Source organism: Oryx dammah, unplaced genomic scaffold (assembly GCF_014754425.2).
Source record: "Oryx dammah isolate SB20612 unplaced genomic scaffold, SCBI_Odam_1.1 HiC_scaffold_25, whole genome shotgun sequence".
NCBI classification, from domain to species: domain Eukaryota; kingdom Metazoa; phylum Chordata; class Mammalia; order Artiodactyla; family Bovidae; genus Oryx; species Oryx dammah.
Window position 1 is genome coordinate 2503696 of NW_024070209.1, and position 16365 is coordinate 2520060.

A 16365-nucleotide genomic window follows, 5' to 3' on the forward strand; every position below is an offset into this window, starting at 1 on the left:
AGGGAAGTTTCCCACCTTGCTTAGTTCTCCTGGGGTTTTATCTCGCCCCTTTATTTGGAGCCTAGTCCTCTGTTGGCTCAGTTTGCCTGAGTCTCTGTTCTTACTTCTATGTATCAGGTAGGCGGGCTCTGTTTTCTGATCCTGGAGAAGCTCTTATGCAGGACATACCCTCTGGTGTCCAGCAGCATAGCTCCCTCCACTCACCAGAGCTACACGCTCTAGCAGTGCCCCTCGGCGGGCTGCACAGGCCCTTGTGTTGTGGTGGGCTGACCAGTGTGGGCACACAGGTACGCAAGGCTGGCTCCCAGGCCCTGCCTCCTGTGGGTGGGACTGGGCAAACTGTGCCCATTTTGTTGGGAACTTTGAGGGGATAAAGAGATGGTATTTACTAGGTGATCTACATTTATGTCAAACCATAAATGGTAAAGGTTGAGGCAGAGGAGTCCCTTGGCTGGGATCCAGGGGTTTGGGATCTAGTCCTGACCTCTGGGCCTCAGTTTTTCTAGCTGTAAAATGGGGACATTACCATTTGTCATGGCTTACTTCCTTCAAGTAGACCCGAGAGGGACAGGCAGGCTGACACAGAGGATCAGAGTCACCACCTCCAGGCTCATGAGGGGACCCCTATTTTCTCCTCCTTCAAACAAAGGGGAGGGGAGCAGGGCAGCTGGAAGACAGGACACAGGTGTGGCGTGCAGGTCCGTGCAGAAGCGCTCTGGCACCTCATTCTCCCCACTCGGCCACTGGCTCAGGGGTTCTCCCCACTGCCCTCCCTGCCTTTGCTCATGGACTCCTTCCAAGTGGAAGTTCCTGAGCAGATTACCAGCAGCCAGGAGGCCCCTGCTTGTGTGCGTGGAGCGGGGAAAGCAGGTAGCCCTTAGGCAATAATGCTGGGGCCGGGGGGTGGGGGGGCTGTTGCGGCTAGCACTGAAGACCACATGCTGGGGCCGTGTGAGGGGCTGGGGGTGGACAGGGCACATGGTGGTCCTGGCCCCTGGAGAGAGGGCTTGTTATGACCCAGACTGCTGTCTCACACCTTACGTGGTCTAACAGGAAGCCATCTGAAAGTCACATGAGCAAGGGAATTTTTCTCAGTCCCTGGGAAAGCCCCATCGCGAGTCCGGCCCAGGCTGGTTTTTCGCTTCAGCACAGCGAACGCTGGCCATCCTTGGTTGTGCTCTTACTTTCCTTTCCCTCTGTGTCACCCTCGTGATGACGATTTATTACACATTCCCTCTTCTTTGATCCAGTGACTCCTTATCACCAGTACCTGCAAGTCCTGGACTTCTAGGAAAGGGAAACCTGGACCTGTATCTCAGGTGCCTCGCAAGCAGAACGTGTCTGAGGGGAGAGGGGCCCGCTGACACGTCCCCTTCCTGCAGCCAGCCTAGACCTCAAGGGCGCCGGCTGCAGCCACTCGGTGGCAGGCAGAGTGCACCGTGGCCAGCTGCAGCCCTCTTCCTCCGGGCTCCTCGGTGGCTCCCTGCTCCCTCTGCCTTGGCCAGTGTGGCCGTCCCTTGATCCCCTGGACGCGTCCTGCACGTGCGTGTGCTGTGCCCACCTCGTGGAATGCCTCTTTCCCCTCCTGTCTGCTTTCAAGCTCACTGTAAAAACAGTTTAAAAGCCACTTCCTGTTTGAAGCTTTTCCTCCCAGGGCTCATATTCCCTTCCTTTTCTTCTACTAGCACATCTTCATTCATCTATTTCGGTGTGGTTTTTTTTTTTTTCATAATTTAAAAATTGGATGCAACTCATACATCTGCCTCTTTAAAGTGCCTGGTCCAGTGGTTTTTGGTATATTCACAAAGTTGTGCTGCTGCTGCTAAGTCACTTCAGTCGTGTCCGACTGTGTGCGACCCCACAGACGGCAGCCCACCAGGCTCCCCCGTCCCTGGGATTCTCCAGGCAAGAACACTAGAGTGGTTTGTCATTTCCTTCTCCAATGCACATAAGTAAAAAGTGAAAGTGAAGTCGCTCAGCCATTTCCAACTCTTAGCGACCCCATGGACTGCAGCCCACCAGGCTCCTCCATCCATGGGATCCTCCAGGCAAGAGTACTGGAGTCAAAGTTGTGCAGCCATTAGCAAAATCAATTTTAGAACCCTAAAAGGAACCCCATACCTCTTAGGGGCCACTCCCATCTTCCTCTCTCCAGCCCCTATACTAATCTACTTTCTGTCTCTATGGATTTGCCTATTCTGGACATTTCACATGAATAAAATCATGCAATATGTGGCCGTTTGTGACTGGCTTCCCACTCTTAGCATGTTTTCAGGCTTCATCCATGTTGTAGCATGAATCAGCACTTCATTCCTTCTTTTTATTGTCAAAACGCATCTCATCGTACGGACAGACCACATTTGTTCATTCATCAGCTGATGGACATTTAGATTGTTTCCACTTTGGTGTTATTATGAATAATTCTTTTTTTAATCATGTTTTAAATTTTTAAAATTGAAGTATTAGTTGATTTACAATGTTGTGTGAATTACTGCTGTACAACAAAATGATTCAATTATATGTGTATATATACATATATATATACACACACATTCTCTTTTAAGAATCTGATCCTACTCTAGAACGAAATATTCCTTTCCATTGTGGTTTATCTTAGGATGTTGAATGTAGCTCTCTGTGCTGTACCCTATTGTTTATCTATCAACATATAAAAGCTTACCTCTGCTCACTGAGACCTCCTGCTCTGTCCCTCCCCCACCCCCTCAGCTACCACTAGTCTGTTCTCTACATCTGTGTCTGTTCAAAGATAGGCTCATTTGTGTCAAATTTTAGGTTCCACATATAAGTGATATTATATGGTATTTGTCTTTCTCTTTCTGACTTACTTCACTTAGTACAATAATCTCTAGTTGGATTCTCTCTTTATCCCTTTTAATCTTTTTTTTCCCTTAAATTCTAGTTTATCTGATACTAATATAGCTACACCTGAGTAGAAGAAGCCAAATCTGTCTTTTATGATGAACAAGAATAATGACTTTAATCTAGCTTAAAGTCTAGTCACTCAGTCGTGTCCGACTCTTTGCGACCCCATGGATTGTAGACTACCAGGCTCCTCCGTCCATGGAATTTTCCAGGCAAGAGTCTGGAGTGGGTTGCCATTTCCTTCTCCAGAAATCTAGCTTAAGGAAACATTTACTTTTGGTTTATAAATAACTAGATCAAAGGATTTATACAGAATAAGGATTCAGGGGGTGAGGTGTCTCCTGGTTGCTCCCTTATGTCTCAGAGATATGCCCAAAGTTTAGTGGTTTTACACGGAGTAAGAAACACTGGAAATAGTGGCTGACTTTATTCTGGGGGGCTCCAAAATCACTGCAGATGGTGATTGCAGCCATGAAATTAAAAGATGCTTACTCCTTGGAAGGAAATTTTGACCAACCTAGACAGCATATTAAAAAGCAGAGACATTACTTTGCCCACAAAGGTCCATCTAGTCAAGGCTATGGTTTTCCATGTAGTCATGTATGGATGTGAGAGTTGGACTATAAAGAAAGCTGAGCACCGAAGAATTGATGCGTTTGAACTGTGGTGTTGGAGAAGACTCTTGAGACTCCCCTGGACTGCAAGGAGATCCACCCAGTCCATTCTAAAGGAGATCAGTCCTGGGTGTTCATCGGAAGGACTGATGCTGAAGCTGAAACTCCGATCCTTTGGCCACCTGATGTGAAGAGCTGACTCATTTGAAAAGACCCTGATGCTGGGAAAGATTGAGGGCAGGAGGAGAAGGGGACAACAGAGGATGAGGTGGTTGGATGGCATCACTGACTCGATGGACATGGGTTTGGGTGAACTCCCGGAGTTGGTGATAGACAGGGAGGCCTGGTGTGCTGCGGTTCACGGGGTCGCAAAGAGTCAGACACGACTGAGCGACTGAACTGAACTGAAGAAGTATGAGAAGTGTAGAACTAGGGTGACATGGGGGCCTTCAGTAAAAGTCAGTGAGCTGTCAAGATTCATACCCAGTACCCTGACGGCCAGCCACCTCTGGCTGCTTCCCCTGGGAGATGCCTTTTCCAGAGAAAGAAAGTTGCCATATTCTGAGTACTTCCTCTAAGCTACAAGTTTCATTCACACCCATTTATCCTAACAACATATCAGCAAACAAAATTATCTTATTTCCATGTTACAGATGAAGAAACTGAGGCTCCCAGATATCCAAGTCACATGACCAAGGTCAGAGCAACTCCTGGGCAGCAGAGAGGGGATCCTACTCCAGAATGGAAGCTCTTCCGGGGGTCACCACACCCGAGCTTCCCTGGTGGCTCAGACGGTAAAGAACCTGCCTGCAGCTAGGGAGACCCAGGTCAGGCAGATCGCCTGGAGAAGGGGATGGAAACCCACTCCAGTGTTCTTGCCTGGAGAGTTCCACGGACAGAGGAGCCTAGTGGACTACAGTCCATGGGGTCGCAAAGAATTGCACATGACTGAGTGACTAACATTTCACTTTCCACACCCAAAGTCCTGACCCTCCGGCTGGCTGCAGCATGGGGTCATGGCTTGTGGAGGTGCCCATCACCATGACTTGGGACATCATATAGGTCCAGCTCCCTTTTCGTGCTCTTTCACACCAGCCACAAAGCAGGAACACCAGCAATGTAACAGGTACAGCTTGTCCTCCCCGCCTGTCCCCACCACAGACACCTGCTGATTGGGGTCCCCAGGTCAAGTCACCGCTACACTCAGGAGCAGAGACTCCAGGAAGGCCTCACAAGTCCAAGGTGGCAAGGGCAGGGCCTGGTTGTAACTTTAAGGCTGGATCTGTAGGCTCATCCTGTTCACCTGCTCCGCAGAACAGAGTCCGCAGGCCTGAGCGCCCAGGCCCCTCTACTGCAAGCCCAGGGTGTGCCTGCGAGGGACAGGAAGGCATGGCCCCACGCCCCTGCATCCTGACCAGCTCCCAACCCTGCTCACTCCTGCTGACGGCAACAAAGGGGACATATACGTTAGGAAATCACTCACGAGAGACAAGCTTTATTTTGATATCTCAGAAATTGCAAGGCATTAAGCACGACAACAGTGCACTCTGAAGGGTCCGCTCGACTTCAGATGCACAGTTTTGCTGGGATCTCATGACTGCTGGGCAAGGAAGGTGGGGCAGCTGACTGCGGATCCCCTTTACAGAGGACTTGTTTTTAATTAATTAATTTCTATTTATCTGTTTTCTTGCTTGTGTATGGCTGCGCTGGGGTTTGTTGCAGGGCATGGGCTCTTGGTTGCTGCGAGCGGGCTTTCTCTGTTTGCCGTGAGTTGGGGCTTCCCTCTAGTTGCGGTGCAGAGGCTTCTTGTTGCGGTAGCTTCTCTTGTGTGGAGCACGGGCTCTAGGGTGCATGGGTTTCAGCAGCTGTGGCTCATGGGTTCTAGAACGTGCAGGCTCAGTAGTCGCAGTCCAAGGGCTAAGTGGTCCCACGGCATGTGGGATCTTAATTCCCAGACCAGGGATCAAACTGGTGTCCCTTGCATGGGCAGGCAGATTCTTAACCACTGGACGACTAGGGAAGTCCTACAGAGGACTCGTAGAAGTGACCTGGCTTCCCTACAGACTGTGAACATTCTACTAGGTAGACAGAAGCCAAGATAACCGAGTAGAAAGGCCCTGAGCTCCCCTCCCCTCAGGAGCACACCAAAATGTGGGGTTACTAGTGAGGAGAGGGAACAGGGGAGAGGCAATTTAGGGGTAGGGGATCGAGAGGTACAAACTGCTAGATATAAAATAAGCTACAAGGATACATTGTGCAACAGGGGAATATAGCCAATAGTCTTATAATAATGACAAATGGAATATAACCTTTGAAAATTATGACTAAACAGTACATCAGTAACTTATACAATATTGTACATCAACTATACAAAAAAAAATTTCACCCAGCTGTTCCCTGAATCTGGTCCAGGCTCCTCAATACCCTGAGTGGGCAAGGCTTCACCAGACACACGCATATATCTTAACTTCCTCAGTCATAAAACCAGGGGTCAAGCCGCCCTCTCTACACAAAGGCCCTTCTCACTGACACAGGTTCTTGGAACTCCCGGGACTTAGGTGTACCACGGGTTGCTAGGTCCATGGTGGCTGAACCCCAAGGCTAGTTAAAAGCCTTGCCACAAAGCAATGAACCTGGGACTAAGCAGAGGGACGAGATCCTGGCTGGCCCATTGCTAGCCACCTTCTCCAGCCGGGGAGGCAGTTCCGGTGTGGGCAGAAAGGGGCGTCTCCTGGCTCCTCCGGCCCCAACCTGCTGAGGAGGAGTAGAGCCATTGTGATCTTAAGCTGTCTCTCCGCCACGCCTGCTGCTGACCAGCACTGCCGACTCTTCTCCAGAAGGATGGCAGAGCTGCACCTCCTCCGTCGGCAGGGGCCGGGCTCGGAGCTCCGCACCTATACCAGGAGGCCCTCTCCAGCACGCAGAAAGAGAGGGTCCCAAGCCGGGGCCACCGCCTTGATCTCCCAGCGACACACGGGGCATCTGGCTGTGTCCCTGAAGACCCTCCAGGCACAGGGGCTGCAGAAGTGCGTGTGGCCGCAGGGGACTAGGCAGGTGCTGGCAGCCTGGTGGAAGCAGATGGCACACTCTTCCCCTGCTAGGGCTGGGAAAGGGGACGACATAGGTCAAGGGCACTAGGGTGCCACGAGGGGGCAGCCCACTCATATCGCCACAGGACAGAGAAGCATGTGGTCCAAGTATGAGGAATACTACCTCATAAGAGAATGCTCATAGTGCAATCAGCGAAAAAGGTTGGGAAGAAAACCGTCAGGTACATACATGCATAGCATAAGATTCCAATTTAGAAGAAAGGAAAAGAAGCACAAATAACTCCCCATGTGTGGTGTGCTGTGCTTAGTCACTTCAGTGGTGTCTGACTCTGCAACCCCATGGACCATGGCCTGCCAGGCTCCTCGGTCCACGGGATTCTCCAGTCAAGAACACTGGAATGGGTAGCCATGCCCTCCTCCAGGGGATCTTTCCAACCCAGGGATCAAATGCACGTTTCTAATGTCTCCTACACTGGCAGGCAGGTTCTTTACCACAAGCGCTACCTGGGAAACACCCCTCTCCACTCCCGCCCATATATGTATATGATTGCAAAATACCAGGAGGAAATCTACCTAACGGGCAATGTGAAGTTTGGGAGGTGTGTGTTTCCTTTTCACTTCCTTTTTTATCCTTCAGTATGTATTTTCTTTCTGCTTGGCAAAGTTTTTTTTTTCCCTATGAACATGGATTTCTCTTTTAAAAGCAGGTGGACAAAATAACATCTGTTCATGAATGTGCCCGGTACCTTATGAAGCCAGCCAATGTCCTAGAAGGCAAACTGTTACACGGCTTTCAGGTTTCGACTTAGAGCCTGTGGGAGACTTGATGGCATTTGGGAAGACATAACTGAGTTCCCAGGGCTGGGGCCTTGCCCAGCTTCCCTAGCTCTGGAGCCCTGGGGAGTCCCTGGTGCTCAGGGAAGCCACTCACCTTTGGGCCCAGGCAGAGCCTCATCACGGAGGCCCCTTGGCCTGGTTGTGGGGAAGCTGTTGGCTGCAGGATCTAAGGCAGAAAGGGAAAGTCAGGACCTGGGAAAAGCAGTCAGGGTGTTTCCGTTCAACCCATCTCCCCAGTCCCTGCCTCCAAAGCAGAGTGTCCACCTCCTTTCTTCTCTGGGTTGCAATGCTGCAGCTCCAAGCCAGGGGTCCAGCCCTGTCCTGGCCACCCCTTTCCCAGTGGGACCCAGCAGAGAATTTGTGGACCTGCAGCTTTTCCATCCTAATCCACGCTTCCCTCAGACAGCTCCTCTCTGCCCCACTGCCTGAGCAGAGATCTTCAGCGTCAGTCACCGCCCCCAAGCCAGGTGTGCAACAGAATCCCCCAGGAGGTGGGGAAACAGGGCCGCGGCCGTCCGGGCCACCAAGTCAGGCTCCCCAGGGGTGAAGCTCGAGCAGAACGCTTGTGCAGGCCCCTGGCATGCTGCCCAGGCGTGCCAGCACTTCTTTTTATGAGTCTCCCTGTATCCCTCGCTCCTCTGAAATCCACTCTCCTTTCCGGTGATCCTCACCTCCCCACTGGGTGCCTGAACATCTCAGCTTTGCCCCCGCCAGGCTGCCTTCTTGCCCACCTCTAACTCGCACACTTATGTTCCCTTTGTTGCCGCCCCTGTCTGCAGCAAACTTCTACTTTGACTGCAAAACCCAGCATGCCCCGAATATATATATTTTTTGTAAATGAGACCAGCCCTCTAACACATAGGGGTCCCCAGCCTCCGGGATCTGTTGCCTGATGATCTGAGGTGGAGCTGATGGAATAATAATAGAAATAAAGTGCACAAGAAACGTAATGTGCTTGAATCATCCCGAAACCATTTCCCTCACCCCTCCTGTGGAAAAGCTGTCTCCCACGAAACTGGTCCCTGGTGCCAAAAAGGCTAGGGACCGCTGCTCTAACATATGTTTGGGGTGCTGGGCATGCCTTCTCGTTCTTCAAAACAGGGTTGCCCTCCCTATGACTGGGTCTGGTCCCCAGCGAACATCTTCATACTCCGACAGAAGCTGATAGAAAAACTCCATATGAAAGAAACAACAGTTCTGCCCGACTCTGTATGCGGGTGAGGTACCACTGGAGCCGCCCCCTCCCCCGCCTGCATTCCAGGGACGGTGCCTGGGTCCCCAGCCCTGGCCTTAAGCCTTACCTAGCAGCTCGATGGCCTTGGTGGTCCCGTACACGTCCATCACGGCCCAGAGCGGGGCGCCCATGAGCACGCCCTCGCGCAGCAGCCGCCGGGGCCCCGAGTTGACCTGGGCGAAGATCTGGCCCCGGTGGTTCACCCAGAAGCGCACCACGTCCCCTGGCCTCGCGCGGCCGTCAGGCAGCATGGCCGCCCAGGTCTGACTCTGCTGCTCCAGGTCCGGGCACAAGAAGGGCGGCAGGCTGGGTGCGGGCACGCGCGCGGGGTCCAGGCGTGTGAAGCCCACGCGGAGGCCGCCCAGCCAGCCGTGCTCGTGTCGCAGCAAGCGCAGCGCCACGCGCTCCCCCGGCCGCACCGGCCGCTGGCTGAACACGATGCCGTCGTGGAACGTGGCGCGCCGGCACGCGATGCTCCGCTGAGCATCCAGGCGCACCTGTGTGCCCACCGCCTGGGCGTGGAAGCGGAGTGCCTCTCGGGGAGCCTCGGCATCTGCGGCGGGGGCGAGGGCGTCAATGCAGGTCGGCCGGACACACCGGCTGGGCTGCCCGGCCCCTTGGAGCCCTCCCCACCAGGGGAAGGGGGCATTTCCACCAACCCATGTCCCTGGGGCCACTGTCCCTGCTCTCCCCCCATCCCCACTCCAGAGACCTTCTTAGAACCAGCAGGGAACCCGCTTTGCCTGTCTGGGATCATAGTTCTCTCCTGACTCTTGCCAAGGCTCAGTTTCCCTCCCTTGCTGCTGCTTAGTCAGAGTCCTGTTCAACTCTTTGAGAGCTATGGACTGTAGCCTGCCAGGCGCCTCTGTCCATGGAATTTTCCAGGCAAGAATACTGGAGTTGGGTTGCCATGGGATCTTCCCAACCCAGGGATCCATTCCTGGTTTCCTGCATTACAGGCAGATTCTTTACCACTTAAGCCACCAGGGAACCCCTCCCTCTCTTAGGGATGTTGTAAAAATTAAAGGAACTGTTGACAGTACCAGTTCTGGATACCTGGTGATGGTTGTTATTGCCATTAACTAAAGAGAGCAGGTTTTAGAACAGTCAACAGATGATCCTGCTTTTGCTTGACACATACATCTATACGTGTATCACTCACATGTTTACACATGTATAGCCCGTCTGTATCTAGAAACAGGCTGAGAGGAGATGGGCTGGCATGCTGTTTGTGGTCAGCTCTAATTCTGCAGTGGGCGGGGGTAGAGGGGGGTTGGGAAGGGGCCGGCGACTGAGTATTCCCATCTGAATTTCTGACTTTGCCACAGAGAACCGGCCTCACCCCCCAGTGAGGGTGACTTCTCTCATCCTGGGAGAGAAAGAAGGAGACTGGTAACTCCCAAAGTAGTGAGGGTGTGAAACCCAGAAAAGGGGTCCCAGCTCAGCCCCTCAGAATTGTAGGCTGGGCCCAGCCAAGGCCTGGGTAAGCTTTGAAAGCAGGGGACTTCCTGACTTGCCTCCACTTGGCAGCTGGGACGGGAAAGTTCCTTGCTGGGCAGCCCTTCCTCTCAGTCCCAGAGGCCTGAAGGAAGCTGGTGGAGCTTCCTGCCCCAAGAAGGGCGCTTAGCCAGCTCCCCAGGCCTTAGCTCTCTCCCCCTCCCCTCCTGACCCTGTTTTTTCTGGGTTGGAGGAGGGAGGCTGAAAATATAAAGAGATGAATTCAATCAAAACTTGAGCCAGGGAACTTCCCTCGTGGTCCAGTGGTTAAGACTCCACGATTCCAGTCAATGCAGGGGGCACACGTTCAACCCCTGCCCTCCTCCCTGACACTCATATGCCTGCAAGGTGTCAGCCAGGCTCCAGGAGGGGAGGCTCGGTTCGGTCAGGAGCAAGGCACATCCTCAAGGTCACAGCGAGTCCATCTCTGACCTCCACCGGCTCTGGGAGCAGTGGGGCAGGGGCCAAAGACGCGACTGACGAGATTGCTAGGTGCGTGAGTCCCTCGGCAGGGCAGGGGGCCCTGGGGTCACTAGGAGGAGCAGACCTAGCCCCTACAGGAATTTGACCGTTTGCAGAGCTTACCCCTGTCTCGGGAGTTTCCCACTGGCCCGTGGGAGCTATGTCCTCATGTCACCAGTTAGAGGAGGGAGGCCGAGAGGGGTCACAGTGCCGCACAGGACACCAGGGCCCAGCCGACTGTGCTGCTTCTCCGAGCTGCCTGTCTGGGCTCCACTCACTGTCTCAGCAGTGGCCTGAATGTGGCCCTCGCAAGGCACACTGGGCTCCTTGGGGGTCAGCCTGTCCACACACAAGGTCCTGTATGGCTGTGTTAGTTGTTCACGGCAAAAGGTCAAGGTTGAGTGGCAATGACAGCCACCCATGTACTGCCAGTCTGGCAGAACTGCATCTGCCCGCTGGGCCCCTTCCTCTGCTTTGCACGGGGCTCTGTGCCTGAGTTTGGGGCTGGCTCTGGATAGTACCCCCTTCTCCAAAGCTGGCTGGCAGGGGTCCTCCCGTTCTTTGACCCAGGTGACCCAGTCCAGCCTGCTCCTGGGTTGGGGCGAGGCAGAGGTGGGCACTAGCCAAGTGTGGCCCTCCAAGTAGGCTTGTCCCCAGCCAGCTGGGCAGGGAGTTCTGAGCACTTTATGCCTGCAGGTGGCTATTCTCATCAGCCCCACTTTCAGGCAGCATCCTGAGGCTCCTGAGGCGGAGTTGCCCACGGGGGACCCTCCCAAACTACTCTGCCTGCCTCCCCTAGCCTCACACTGTGCACTGGCTTGGTAACAAGGGCCCCTGGGTGGCTGGGAAGCAGGGAACACAGTCATGGCCTTTTGGATGGCCTGCCCTCTGGACAGGCGGATTCCAACCAGAGAATCTTTGCAGCAAGGCTCTTGGAATGTAAATGACCAGGCTCAGTAAGGACCTCCCCAGATCTTCATCTTCATCCTCAACACCCCTCCAGTCACCAAGCCTCTCCTGGCACCTATCAAGTGCCTTACCGACTCCCGGCCACCCCCCAGGGAAGCACTCAGAGGACACTGAGCTCAGGGAGGTGGTCGTGCAGCTGGAAGTCGGGGAGCCCCAGCCCAGCTCCTCACCCTGCACTCCTGCGCTGCCTTCTTCGTGGCAGCAGCACTGCCCAGAAATCCAAACACTAGCTGCTGCTGCAGCATTGGCAGAGGCGGCCTGGCCCTGCCCCTGCCCCTGGATTCAGGTGCCCCTTGCTGCTGCTGCTGCCCGGGAACCTAGGTTACCATGGTTACTATGGGGCCAAGGGCTATGGGTCCTTCTGCTTGGGAAGGAGCAGAGTCCAGGCTCTGGGAGCAGGGATGCATGGTCCAGATCTCTAGTCGTAAGAGACCCAGCTCTCCAATCCCCGCCCCGCACACTAAGGCAAAGTTGTGACCTCAGGTGAGACTGGCAAAGAACCATTGAGCCTGGTGACCCTGTGGTCCGTGCTTCTGGCAGCTCTGTAACAGGCAGGATGGGGGCATTGGCCCCCAGCCTGCGGATGAGGAAACTGAGCCTCCAGGAAGAAGTGACTGGGCAGGAAAGGTCCCCACAGCTCTGTGAAGGCAGAGCTGGGACCCTGGTCTTCCACCAGGCCCCCTAAACTCTACCCTCTTTCCCATCCCAGCCAGTCTTCTCTCTGCACAACAGGATCTGAAAGGCAAATGGGTCATAAGGGTCTTTGCATCACTGCAGGGATTGCGGCCTGAGTTCCTCGGCCTCTATTGGGTTCTTGCAGAGAAAGGAAGTTTTCACTACCTCCCAGCCTCATAACAGCTCACTGCCTAGGGCAGCCCGGCCTGGATGAGAAACTCCTGAGCAATATTTCCACTGACTATACCTCTATCTCCTGAGTCTTCCACCCCAGAAAACACAGAGCACCCCTCTGCTTCTTGTCCTTCTGGTCCAGGCACAAAGCTCAGGGCTTGCACTTACCAGCCTGACGGCAGATCTGGGACCCCATCCGCCTGGGCTCCTCAGGCATGGGTCCCTGGGTCTGAAGAAGGCCAGGGGACAGGTTTCTCAAAGGTATTCGGCAGGTCCTCTTGTCATGGAGCCAGGATCATATTACTGCGTTGATGATTAATTAGACTTTGCAGTCACGAGTTACAATATCCAGGGAATTTCCTGATGACTTCTGGTTTGCAACAGTCCAGTGCAGCTGGTTGGCCCGGAGGAAGCGGGGACTCGGGAGATGGCTGAGGTCGGATGCGGAGGAGCCTTCTCTCTTACTTCTGACCAGTTGTGATCAACCAGCTGTGCATTATCACTGCCTGAGTTGCGTTCATTAACACGACCTGTACCCAGACCTGCCCCCAGAGACCTTGACTCCAGTGGCCTGGGGTGGAGCCCAGGATCAGCCTTGTTTAAAAGCACACCCAGGGACTTCCCTGGCTGTCCAGTGGTTAAGACTCTGTGCTTCCACTGCAGGAGACACAGGTTTGATCCCTTGTCAGGGAACTAAGATCCCACATGCCGTACAGTGAGGCAAAAAAAAGAAAAAAGTAAAATAAAATAAAATAATCAAAAACCAAAATAATAAAAGTACAAGCGCCACAGCTGATTCTAATGTACAGCCCAGGGTAGAAAGAGATTCACTGCTACTGACCCCAGTATACAGGAGGTGCTTAATCAGTGTTGGTGAAGTGGGCTGAATTGAATTAACTGCATTCCAAGACCTTCAAAGCTGCCCAAGGCCCGGGTCTCTGGACGAGAGGAGAAGGGCTAAGCAGAGGTGTCGACTGCGCCCCAGCCTTGCTGAAGCTGTAATTCCACTGACCAGAACCCCCTGTGGACACAGAGAGTTCTGCAGGGGGTCACGCCCAAGGCCAAGCTCCCAGGGTGTTAGTGATGGCAAGAGGTGTCCGAGATCTTTTGCCCCTTTCATTCCTGTTAGAGAAACTGAGGCTGGTGGTAGGGAAAGTGGCTTGCTCTAACCTAGTACTTCTCAGATCACAACACGTGAATCTGCTGGGCTCTTAAGATGCAGATTGAGTCAGAAGCTGGGGCAGATGTGGGATTTCTAACAAGATGGTTCTGTAGACCCCACTGCAGGTGACAGGCCCTAGGTGAGTTTGGAGGCTTGTGGGTATCCTGGCCCTTGACTTCCAGGCTAAGGCCCTCCCAAGACAAGCCATCAGCAGTGGCTACTCTGCTTTGGTTTCGTTTTCAATATTTATTTATTTGGCTGCTCCGGGTCTTGGTTGCAGCATGTGGGGTCTAATTCCCAACTTGGAGTCTTAGCCCCTGGACCACCAGGCAAGCCCTCCGATCATCGACTACTTGGAACTCAGCTGAAGGGGTGGATATGCCCCATGCATTTCCCTGGGGAAAGTGGTGCTGTTGGCTGTGCAGTTTGGCTGGGAGTGAGGAGGGGAAAGGGTGGGTGTTTGGAGACCCGGGTTCTGTCTCCTGTGTTAGTTTTACCTCTCTTTCTCTCCCCAGGCCTTTGTGTCCCCATGTGTAGAACAGAAAACCAGGATGCACTGGTCTGTGGGTCACTGCCAGCCCCTGTGTGCCATGATTTTGGTCCTGGTGACAGTTGCTTGGCCTCGGTTGACTTCAGAAGGTGTTGCTGTGACTCTGGACCATCTCTTCCACATCAAGCCCCTCTGCCAGGCTCTCTAGAAAGTGTCTTTAAGGTCAAAGGCAAACTGGTGAGAAGTCAGGAGCAATCATAGTGAGTCCATGGCTGATGGTCCTGCTGGCCTAGTCGGAGGGATCCTGGCTTAGGGCTGGAGTCAGAGGCCGCCTTTCCCCCCAACCCCCACCCTGACCCCACCTGTGGGGCTGGCTGTTTGCCTTGGGTGAGCTGGAGCCAAGAGCACCTTTTTGATAAACCACATTCCTATAAAAGAGATAGTTATGGTATCTTATCAGGGAAATCAGGCCTTGAGCCTCAGCCCATCTGGAAAATTACTGGAGAGGCTGTGGACGTTAGGCTGCCCAGTGCCAGCAGGCTGAGATGGTATGGCCTCCTCTCAGGACCTCGGTGGGGTGGGCGTTCTGAGAATTCAAATCCAGGGCCTGGGGTGCTGAGGCCTTCCCTCCCATTGCACATTCCCCAGGGTTTTTGTTTGAATGATTTTTATTTTTTCTAATTTTAATCTCTGGCTGCAATGGGTCTTTGTTGCTGTGAGTCGGCTTTCTCGAGTTGCAGCGAGCATGGTGCTCAGGCTTCTCATCGCGGCGGCTTCTTTTGTTGCAGAGCTGGAGCTCTAGAGCACAGGCTCGATAGTTGTGGCACGGGCTTAGTTGTCCCGCGGCATGTGGAATCTTCCTGGACCAGAGATCGAATTAATGTCCCCTGCACTGGCGGGCAGATTCTTAACCACTGAACCACCAGGGAAGTCCCACCTCCAGTTTATTTATTTATTAAAAACAAACACTACTGTTCTAAGTCCAGTACTGTATTAACTTGCTAATCCTCATGGCAACTTCTTGAAAACATTCTACTTCTGGTAATCATTCTCATTTTACAAATGGGGAAACTGAGGCACAAGGAAGTGAAGCAACTTGTTCAGAGTCAGAAGTGAAAGGCCAGGGTGTGACCGCAGCTCTCTGGCTGGAGAGCGGGTGCCTTATCCGCCATGCTGTGCAGCCTCCACAATCCTCCCCCAGGCCGTGGCCCCTCTGAGCACTCAGTTGCTACTAACATCTTCCCCATCTCACTGACACTAGTAGGGGCTCGTAGATTGTTGCTGACTGGTTGCCTGAGTGTGAAGTGGAGGCCACCTCACAATGGAGACTGCACCCTTCCCTCCAGGACACCTGCCTGGCTGCAAGGCTGTTGTAAATATTTGTTTCGGGAAGACATTGGCTGGCCCCTTCATGGATCGCAAGCTTCTCCTGCCAAAGGGGCTTGCATTACTTGGAGAAGCTATGAGCCATGGCATGCAGGGCCACCCAAGACGAATGGCTCATTGTGAAGAGTTCTGACAAAACATGGTCCACTGGAGGAGGGAATGGTAAACCACCGTAGTATTCTTGCTGCAAGAACCCCATAACAGTATGAAAAGGCGAAAATACATGGCAACAGAAGGTGCACCCACCCCCCAGGTTGGAATGTGTCCAATATGCTGCTGGGGAAGAGCAGAGGGCAATTACTAATAGCTCCAGAAAGAATGATGTGGCTGGGGCAAGCAGAAATGACATTCATTTATAGGTGTGTCTGGCGGTCCGATGCCATAAAGAACAATATTGCATAGGAGCCTGGAATGTTAGGTCCATGAACTTGAGCAGTATGTGAACCAAGAACTTTCAGATATACAAACTGGATTTAGAACAGGCAGAGGAACCAGAGATCAAATTGCCAACATCCATTGGATCATAGAAAAAGCAAGAGAGTTCCAATAAAACTTCTGCTTCATTGACTACGTTAAAGCCTTTGACTGTGCACATCAAACTGGAAAATTCATAAAGAGAGGGAATACCAGACCACCTTACCTGTCTCCTGAGAAACCTGTATGCAGGTCAAGAAGCAACAGTTAGAATGGGACAAGGGACAATGAGCTGGTTACAAATTAGGAAAGGAATACCATAAGGCTGTATATTGTCACCCTGCTTATTTAACTTCTGTGCAGAGTACATCATGTGAAATGCCGGGCTGGATGAATCACAAGCCAAAACTGAGATTGCCAGGAGAAATACCAACAACTCCAGATATGCAGATGATACCACTCTAATGGCAGAAAGTGAAGAGGAACTAAAGAGCCTCTTGATGATGGTGAAAGAAGAG

The 16365-nt window shown here is 52.9% G+C and overlaps 1 protein-coding gene across 1 annotated transcript; it reads right to left on the minus strand.

Annotated features, from left to right (window-relative positions):
- Positions 1-6288: 6288 nt before the first annotated feature.
- Positions 6289-12958, minus strand: NEURL3 (neuralized E3 ubiquitin protein ligase 3). The gene is made up of 4 exons (XM_040267584.1): positions 12564-12958; positions 8686-9171; positions 7479-7550; positions 6289-6600 (listed from the first exon to the last, which is right to left on the minus strand). Exons 1-4 carry the CDS (start codon positions 12610-12612, stop codon positions 6392-6394), a joined length of 816 nt encoding a protein of 271 aa, XP_040123518.1. The 5' UTR covers positions 12613-12958; the 3' UTR covers positions 6289-6391.
- Between the last annotated feature and the right edge of the window lie 3407 nt (positions 12959-16365).